The 10,450-nt window shown below is 34.0% G+C and overlaps 1 protein-coding gene across 3 annotated transcripts in view; it reads right to left on the bottom strand.

Moving 5' to 3' along the window:
• Window positions 1–10,450, bottom strand: part of UBE2E3 (ubiquitin conjugating enzyme E2 E3) — a 77,935-nt gene that overhangs the window by 66,500 nt on the left and 985 nt on the right. For all 3 annotated transcript variants that reach the window (XM_017532743.2, XM_017532744.2, XM_017532745.2), the window contains exons 2-3: window positions 9,737–9,955; window positions 7,959–8,009 (exon numbers count right to left, since the gene is read on the bottom strand). In XM_017532743.2, the coding sequence (XP_017388232.1) occupies window positions 7,959–8,009; window positions 9,737–9,930 (245 nt within the window). In that variant the 5' untranslated portion in view covers window positions 9,931–9,955. The remainder of the gene's footprint in view (window positions 1–7,958; window positions 8,010–9,736; window positions 9,956–10,450) is intronic.

Raw genomic sequence — 10,450 nt, 5'->3', positions numbered from 1 at the left:
AAAAACACCCTTTCATCATGAGTAGTAAGTAATCGCAGTCATGGTCACATAACAGAAGTAGCAGAGCAGTCCCAGCTTATCCGCGCAGTTTCACTTCCCACAATTCCAACTACTCTAGGTCAATCACAGTCTGAAAACATTAAATGGAAAAATTCCAGAAATAATTCTTAAGTTTTAAATTGCACCTCATTCTAAGTAGCATGATGAAATCCCACACTGTCCTGATCCATTTCACTTGGACTTGAATCATACTTTTGTCCAGTTTACCCAAAATGTATATGCTCTAGCTCAGGAATGTCCAATCTTTTGGTTTCCCTGGGACACAGCAGAAGAAGATGAATTGTCTTGGGCCACACATAAAATACATTAACAATAACGATAGCTGATGAGTTTTTTAAAAAATGGCAAAAAATCTCATAATGTGTTAACAAACTTTATGAATTTGTGTTGGGCCACATTCAAAAAAGTTCTGGCCACCATGCAGCCCACAAGCTGTGGGTGGAACAAGCTTGCTCTAGTCACTTAGTAGTGGTCTTGACTATCAGACTCTGCTATAAGAATCGGGAATCGGTTACCAACTATCTCAGTGCTTATTTTTAAATAACCCTCATTTACTTAACGATGGCTCCAAAGCCCAAGAGCAGTGATGCTGGCCATTTGGGTATGCTAAGGGGAAGTTGTTAATCTTTTACTGTGCCTAATTTGTAAACTTTATGTAAACATAGCATAAGTATGTATATATATACAGGAAAAAACACAGTATATAAAGGGTTCAGTACTATCCCAAGTTTCAGGCATCCAGTGGGGACTCCTGAAATATATTCCCCACAGATAAGGGGGAACTATTGTATAGGGCCAACTGCTTATCTACAATTCTAGAATCCCAAAACCCTGGGGAAAAAAAAAAATCAAAGGTTTTTTAATAAGGTTGTTATGAAATAATCTGGTAGCAACCCTAAATCTGAACTAACTTGAAACTGTTTGTAGCTTCCATTTATTCCACTTGTATGAATATTAATACATTTTGGTGTGGAAACAGTAATGCATAGAAACAGTAATGCCATACAACACAGTACACAAAGTACCACAAACACATCATATTACCTTTCTAAAATGTGAAAATTTCTGCATTCTGAAACACATCTGGCGCCAAGGGTTTGAAATAAAGGAATGTGGACTTGTAAAAATAGAAGTAACTTCTGTATTGTCATAATGATGAAAATAAAACCCACATGAAGAGCACAAATTTCTAACCTTTGTGTAATTCAATGTCAAACTGAATTTATGATTGCCCAATGTTATTTCTCCATGATTTTACTTTAATACTCCTAGTAGAACATAATAGGTATAACCAGCCTAAAGCTAGATCATGCCGGGATATAATTAACTGGCACCAGACCTAAAAGAAATAAAAATACTGCTGTAAGCATTTCTTGTCTCAGAAGACCATGATTTAGCAGGTACTCAAGGTAGCCATTCTGTGGTTTCGTATGAAAAATAACACACACATATGCCAAATAACATAAGATGCACATAAACTATGCATAGAAGTAGCAAAAAGTGGAGAACCAGCTCTGAGGAAGGTGTAGATGAATATATTAAGGAGGCATCACTAATAAGACAGGAAAACAGTCAAAAGCAAACTATTCAAAATTTCAAGAGGCAAAGTACAGGAATAAATATCTACAGCAAGATCTCTCAGCTTTAGCACTAGACATTTTGGCCCAGATAATTATTTATTGTGGGGGGTCTGTCCTGTGTATTATAGGGTATTTAGCAGCATCTCTGACTTCTACCTACTAATGTCAGCGATAGCCCCCTTCTCCCTCAGTTATGAAAAGCAAAAATGTCTCTAGGCATTACCAATTCTCACCTAGCCTGGGGACTGGGGAAGGACAAAAACTGCCCCAGTTGAAAACCACTGATCCAAATGTAAAAGAAACACTAAAAGTTTGAAGATGTTTCAGCTTCGGGATTCCAATAAAATGCCCAAATATACTTACCTGTCAAAATTGGTATGGGAAGAAAAAAAAAATCACTTTCTATTTCTCTAGATTTACAAGTGATTTAATTATGTTTTTATTCCATACTGATTGGAAAGAAGAAACTGAAAGGTCAGGTTCTTCCTTCTGAAGCTGAATGTCCTTGCAAATCTATGTAAGACTTATTTCTTTTCCTGACAATTAAATATATCCACCTGTTGTTACAGCAACTCATTTAAGTAGAGAACAAAGTACTAATTGGTTAGAAGAGGAATACGATTTGCAGCATGTAGCTGCAAAGTAACCACATAACTTTTTTAAAAGCACATGCTGTTTTCACCGACCTTCTAATTACATTATTAGTATTGAACTTAATAGATCCTTAATAAAAATGTGAAGTTTAGAGGGAAGAATATTATTTTCGGTTGGTCACTTCTTTGGAAAATGTTTCTAGTCACATAGAGTACTGAGTCTCTCTGCTACACGGGCATGTATGGAGAAAATAACTAGGCCTACTGTGAGTATCAATTTCCTTTTATAAGCAAAAACAGTAGCTAGGTAACCTTTGGCTAGGTTATTAAATATTATGTATCATACTTATAAAAAAGGTAAAGAATATATCAGATATTTAATAAATTTTCTCTTAAGTAATTGGTTTGCCTGGAATTGCTATTTCTATGTCAATTTGAGAGACTTCAATTTATTAACAGACCTTCACATGCAAAGCACCATGTGAATGAAGCAAGAGATACAAAAAATAATAAGACAATCTCTCCCGTCAAGGAACACTCACTCTTGCAGAAGGCAGACAAATATTATAATACAGCATGATAAAAGTACTATATTACAATTTTGTTGAAGAAACTATTGGCTTATTGAAAAATAAAACATCAATTTGCTTTAATCACAAACCATTGAAAATTATCAGTAACCCCCAAATCCCCAGAAAAATCCTCATGATTTCTGAGGTCTATGCTGATGCCAAAATGAATTTATTAACAATAAAACTAATAATAAACCTATCTATCTGTAGAAGATCACGGCACAGTGGGATGAAAAATACTTTGTCAGAGTAGTTCTGTACTTATCTGTTTTAAAATCGAGTTTCCAATTAAGATTTAATTTTTATAAAGAAGGAGTTCCAGGATCTTTTTTTTTTGAGGAGTTGAAAATAAAAGGACTAGAAAATTAATGAGACACAATCTTGTAGTACACACTAAGTAAAACAAAAACAATTAAATGTATTAAGAAAAAAAGCAATCTATATGTGTTAGACAGTTTAAAACCAAGTACACTATAAGCAACCAAAAAAGCTAATATAAGGATCACATGTTATTTCAATTATTACCTGCTTTCATATGCCAATTAGAAAAAAGCTTTCAAAATTTCTCCATAGTTCACAGACAAGGAAAGAATGCTTTGGGTTAGCTAATGGTAAGATACAGCAATCCAGAATGTGAATTGTAACAACTACCGATATAATCCCATTCACAGTAAAATCACAAATTCTTATGATAAGATACTTTAAAAGGGAAAAACATAATCATTAATCTAAAAATGGTTTATTATACGTTACTGGATAACCATAGTATTCTCTATTGAATTAAATATCACTAACCTCATACATATTCCTTTAAAAAGGATACGGTATTTGTTCATCTATGCCCAAAGTTTTTAGACTAATTTCCTTTTTTACACAAGTTCCCAGGAACTGCTTTTACTGACAGTAAAAAACAAATTTCTTGTTATGTACTTGTACTCAATAATCAGGTGATAAACTAAAATAAAATTATTCTTACAGTAAGTTGTCCATGCACCGGAGAAAGTGCCAGCAACAGTAAAGGCACAACACTGCACTGTCTCTACACTACACTGTCTCTCCCGTGTTTATCTTGTTGTGGCCACTCTACTGACTCAATTTACACTGCTACAAAACTTAAACATATGAATTCATTTAATCCTCACAATAACCCTATAAAGGGGGGTATCATTTTAATTCCCACTTTAGAACTGAGGAAACTGAAGAACAGAAATATTCCAAAGCACATCTAAGGTAACATAGCAAATTAGTGGCAGAGCATGGATCTGAATCCAGTCTTGCTCCAGTACCAGCACTTTTCAAACCTACTTATATATACATACAACTCACCAGGAATCTTGTTAAATTCAAATTATGGGTTGGGGGTCGGAGGAACCAAGAGTCTGCATTTCTAACAACCCTATCTGTGATGCAGATGCTGATGGTTGGCAGATCACTCCTTTAAGCAGCAAACTTCTAGTCTACCCTAGAAAATGATGGAATGTGGTAGCAACCCTCAGAAGAAAGTAGAATTTATCCTCAATTCAGCTTATAAGGAAGTTAAAGATTGCCAACTACTGGTTTAGAAACAACTGCTTTTTTTATGATTTCACTTTTTTTTTTTAATTTTTAAAGAAGTTAACAAAATTACCTGATCTCGTTTTGTCAATCAATGTATTAACACTATTAACTGAAACTGTAATATATATCCCCCAATATGGCCTTTCCCACATTAAAAAACTATTTATTAATACAAATACCCACAAATATCTTCAGAACAGATACAATCTGACATACTGATGAATATTTTAAGAGTGTATATTTGTGCTTCTTTCTATATGGAAAGAAATTAAGGGATAAGTTAGAAATCCAATACCTTTCTAAACTTTTACTGTTGCACAAGTGGTGACTATGAGAGGACAAGGACGCCCTCTGGGAAAAAGATGGAAAGTAAATGTCTTAATAACACATCACTAAACAATTCTGGTCAATAATTCTCTCTCAATACAAATAGGGAAATGCCTATAACACAATTTCCCTTCACTCTCAATGATGTATCAATTATTTATAATCTAATCTATATAAACAGCATAAACTGAAACCAGTAAATAAATGTATCCCTATGTTTAGTACACTACGGTCCATGGCTCTCCGATACCTAAAACCTGAAATAACACCAAATCACTGGAAATAGAGTCATTATCAAAGTTTTAAACCATCAGGAAAAGAAACATCAACACTATCAAAATATATTAAAACATGTTTAAAGCCATACACAATTCAATTAAATCTATCCTAAGATCACCCTGGGTGTTATCTACTAGACTGAACTATATACTAATTAAAGAACATTTCATTAATTAAAACATAGGAAAGGATTTTAGAGAAATCACCCCAGTCTGAATAATTTTGGTTTTGCTGAGTTTTCTTGTATTTCACTCAACTTTTTCCTGAATGTACACAGATATGCTTTACATTTCTTCCCTAAGGAAGAATTAAATCTGTCACGTGCTTTGACAAGCTTGTAAAAATCATATTCAAAACTGTAATGGAATTCTGCTTAAATAACTACACATGAAAGCCAAATGTATTAGGTTTCATAGATCTCAGGCAATAGGAAGTCACATATTCTAAAATTTATGAATATAGATTCCATTTTTAATTACAGCATAAATTAATAAATTTAAACTGTACAATCACCATAAAGCTAAAATTCTCATTTACACACTTGTGAATTAAAAGAACGTAACACCACAATCTGTCACAGATCTGACATGAAGGCAAAAACACTATACAAATTCAGACTTCTTATTTGTCAAAATTCTAAAACACCTCTATCAAACACTCAGTATCCCAATTCTTACTCAAGGACAAAAACTAGATCTTCTTATACCCAAAAGAATCTGAAGACAAACAAAGTATCTGGATATTTTACTTGTGAGGCATATGGAAAAACAATGCCTCCAAATAATAAGAAACAACTTACCCTGGTTCCCTACTAAGACATATTTTATGTTTGTTTTTCACATATACAGCCACACAGAAACTCATCTATTAAAACTTGAGAATTGAAAGATGTTACTTGCAAGAGTTAATAGTCATCACAAGGTTGTGACAAGGGAGAGCAGGGATGAGGTGTTTCATGTTACTGTTCACAGAAGGCCCAAAGTTTTGATGTTTCACTAGTCTAATCACTAAATGAGAAGCATTATTTCAAGGACTTAAATGAAATCTGGTTTATAAAGAGAAAGACAAGTGAAACCTCCGATCTCATCGAGTCTACTCCCTCTAAAATAATCCTCAGTGACCTTGAGGAAACATTCCCAGGGTTAAACATGTAAAGCAGATTTCTTTGGCAACTGCAACATTAGGCTACCGCTCTGAGGGCACTCAACACATGTCCACGAGGCTCTCTAGATTTATGCACGTACATTAGTTTGTTCCATTTGCAGAAAATCAACAGAAACCTTTAAAAATGTTTGACCTTACATGCAATTTTAAAACATTTAAGAGTTCTGAATTGATAGATCTTTACATCTTTCATAATGGGAAATATCAGAATACACTCTGCAAGTTAAGTGATTCTTCCAGGGAGCAAATTTAACTTGACCTCCCTAAATGGCTACAGATTTGACACACCATTTAGAAGGCTGGAGGGAAAACACTTTGATTTGCTTGTTCTCTAAAGCAGCATTATTCAACAGAAATATAATGCAAGTCACATTTGTAATTTCAAATATTCTAATAATCCTATTAAAATAGTAAAAAAGTGAAATTAATTTTAATAACATTTTATATAGCCAAATATATCCAAAATATTATTTCAATATGTAATGAATATATTTTTTAAGTTAATGCAGTATTATACATTCTTTTTTTGTACTAAGTTTTCAAAATCCAATGTATATAAATTTTATCCTTATAGCACATCTCATTTTGGACTAGCCACAACTGAAGTGGTCAACAACCACATGTGGCAAGTGGTTACATTATAGGGCAGCACAGCTCTTAATACCTGGAGATCTGACATACCCCTATCTCCTTAAAATTAGTTTACATTTGTGCTTCCTATCTAACTGAAATTACAAACACAAGCAAACTATTCATTCACTGGATAAATCAGGATCAAATCACCTTATCTGAGGATCCAGTTAACATACACAATAAGAAGCAATTGGATTATACCCTATTATATCACAAGTAGACTTCAGAGATAGGGTCTGATCATCCCAAGTGAATACAACTTGCAGCAGAAATACAGGTTAAACACAAAAACATGTTCCTATCAAACCATAAAACTGCCTTATTTCTTGCAGCCATTCGCATTATTGTGCACATATCTCTACACAAATTATCTATAATATTCTTGTCTACGTGTGTTGAATTTTGTAAGCCATATAGTCAACATTAAAAAGAACAGAGCACTATAGAAATGAAATAACAAAAATTATTGGAGAAAAAATTATCAACCAACTACTTTCGACGTATCTTATACCAACCAATAATATTAAATTCATCTGCCTAAGTTCCACTGAAATGAATTCCCCCAATTCCAATTCATTTACTGCTTTTCATACACATATTCCAACTACCAAAATTACTAAAAATTTCCCGAAGCAATTAGGACATTTGCTTAAAACGTAAATAATTCCAACAATGCATTCTCTAGAAAACGAGGACTAAAACCATTAGCTTAGCACATAAAATCTGTCCTGAAGGCAAGTTACTGAATAAATCAAACAGAAACAACTATATGCTTGTTTACTGCATTTACATTTTGTAACACCACATTCAGCAATTTCTAAATGTGGAAGGTCAGTTCAGATTGCACAAAAGCAGCAACTTTAAAGCCTAATAAAATTTTAGAAGTTTCTTCAGTATACTTCTCAATAAACACGCTCTGCAGAAATACACCAGAACAAAAATCAGCACCATTAATATGAATCTCAAGCACAAAATCAGTATATTCATAAATCCACAATGTATACTTATGCTAAAAAGTATTTTTTCTCCCAATATTATCTAGTTCACCTTCTACAATTTTTGTTTAATGCACTTGCAAAGCAGTAAAGAAGCAAACGTTGTCTCCTCTCCTGCACACATATCCGCAGAAGATACACCAATCTCTTCATATTTTTCCACAATTTTAAACCAAAACAACAAAATTCATTTCTTACCTGCAATTAGGAGGAGGATCAAGGGTTATTTCAGCTAGCTCCTTTTGAATTCTGTTAGTGAAATGAGAACAGACAAAAAGGATTTGAGATAGTCTACAGAATAACCAGGGAATTACACTGCCCTCTACCACCATGCAGTTAAATGCAAGGCTGGCTCTGCCTTCAGTAATGCTAACATGGCTGCTTCCTCTTTGTTCTCAGAGGCATAACCCAAATCCCTTAACAGAAACTTTGCAGCTTTTTTTCTCACTTGCTACTGCAAATAAATAAGTCATTTACACTTGATTTGAGAAATACTCACCCACTAGTACTCAGTAAAGGATATAATATCTATTTCAAAACACTTTTTACCCAAGAAATTCTCTTTTCAAGCTTATATGCAAATGAGACAAAAAGGGAGGAGGGAAAGCACTGGAATATTTGACAAGGACTTCAAGTGACTTCTACTGAGGTAAAAATTAACAGGCTACTGCAAGAGCACATTAATAGTTCTTAAAACATTTTAATCTATCAAAGAAAAGTTTAAAATTTACAAATAGCTTTACTGGTGAAAAACTTTCAAAGACTACTTGACATTTTAATTTAACCATTTCTGTTTTCCCTGATCTTAGGTACAGCACTTAAATTTAACAAATATAGAGAGAAAGAGGAGAAAATAGAAAAGCAGTTTTCTGATTTGATTTCAAATTTAAGATGCTTTCAAAACTTTAGATGTGAAGGATTTTAAATTATGTCAAAGACTGTTGCCATTCAAAAATATTCTCAAGTTATTAATACGTCATTACTGAAACAATAATAGTGAAAATCCATAGAAAAATAAGATATTTCTGAATCACCACAGAATGCAATACTTGATCAGTTTTTATAGTTTTTCCTTTAGTTGTGACATCAAAATTGGTTAATGCTGTAGATATTACATATTTTACATATAATTTACTAGAGTTTGTGGATATTCCACTACTACTACCACTGATGGAGTCTCATTGACAGAATTTTTTTTTCTCCAGCAGAAAATATAAATCAACAGGAAACAAATGATCTTTCACTTACATCCAATTAAATATGTTTCTCCTGCTGCTGAGTATTAACTTGTCAAGCACATCCACAAGTTTCAGAGTGAAGAGACCCAAAGACAATAAAAGTTTTCTATCACCAAGTGACACCTCAAACGGTAAAGGGCTACTTTTCAGTTGGATTTACCCTCACAAGCACAGGGAGGAATAATCATAATTTAACCACGAAAGTTACCTGTGATGCACGATTTAAAGTCATGTTTTGTAAAACTGTAAGCAGATTTGCAGCACAATTTTAAGTCTGCTTTCAAATATAGCAAAGCCCTAAATTTGCAAATTTCCTAGCAAATATGATCGTTTCTGATCATTAAGTTTCATGAAGAGAGGCACTGCTAATCTCTGGAAGTGTCAATTTCATTAAAGAAGATTATGACTCATAAAAGGAAACATCCCCAAAGTACCATCTAATTTGGGTTCACCAAATTTTCCTTACCAGCTCCTTAAACAATGTGTCAATGTTAGTCTCATCTCTACTCAAGGACACTCTTAACTGAAGTTACTAAAGTACAGAATAAGTTTGCTTAAAAATATAATTCTAGTAAGGTTGCTTACATACCACCTAAAGAATGACAATTCATTCAAGTACAAATAAACTGATAAGTAAATATTTCTGAACTATTGTTATTGACGTAAAACCAACTAAAGCGTCCAACCACCTGGAAGACAACCTGACAACATGTGCTGGATCCTTCTTTTACACATTACCTTTTAGCACTAGTGGATAACTTAGCAGTGGTTTTGCTAGAGAGTTTGGTGTTTTTCTTCTGCTGAGTGGCAGAAGGTTTTCTTTCTTCTTGTTCTTCAGGCTCTGGAGCGGCTGGGTCTCGCTGGTCCGCATCTGAACTGCCACTGCTGGTGCTGGGGCTCTCATCATCGGACCTTTGCCTATCACTGGACATCTTGGTGAAGTTATCTGTTGGAAAACTTTTAAAGAGAACGGGGGAGGCGGGGGAGAAAATGTTAAATCTAAGAAATAAACCAACAGCATTTTCTTCATTTAAAATCGCATTTTTGAAAAATGAAAAAGCTTCAAAAGTGTTCACATTTATTTCATCGTACAACAAGGGTACAGGGGAGGTGATGTGTCTCAAAACGCCAGCGTTCAGGGATTTGCCGAACTCAAGTTAGAAAACCCACTCACATTTTTTTCCATCCCTTGGACAATCTATCAATTGTCTACTTTCTCAGAAGGCATGAAACAGATTTGCCAGGGAACTTAGGCAACAAGCATTAATAACATATGACACACTGTAAATAACAGATCTCGCTGAAAAATGTTAAAAAGTCACTAATAACGTCTAAATATTTACACACTGACATTGGTCAAAGCTACCAAATTCCCTTTCCGAAAGGAAAACACACCCTGTTAATCGCCCACATGCTTATTTAAGGTGGCGATTCCTCCTCAGTGCACGTAAA

Source organism: Cebus imitator, unplaced genomic scaffold (genome assembly GCF_001604975.1).
Source record: "Cebus imitator isolate Cc_AM_T3 unplaced genomic scaffold, Cebus_imitator-1.0 Scaffold78, whole genome shotgun sequence".
Taxonomy (NCBI): domain Eukaryota; kingdom Metazoa; phylum Chordata; class Mammalia; order Primates; family Cebidae; genus Cebus; species Cebus imitator.
Note: the sequence above shows the minus strand (reverse complement) of the source record. Positions and strands in the feature narration are given on the sequence as shown.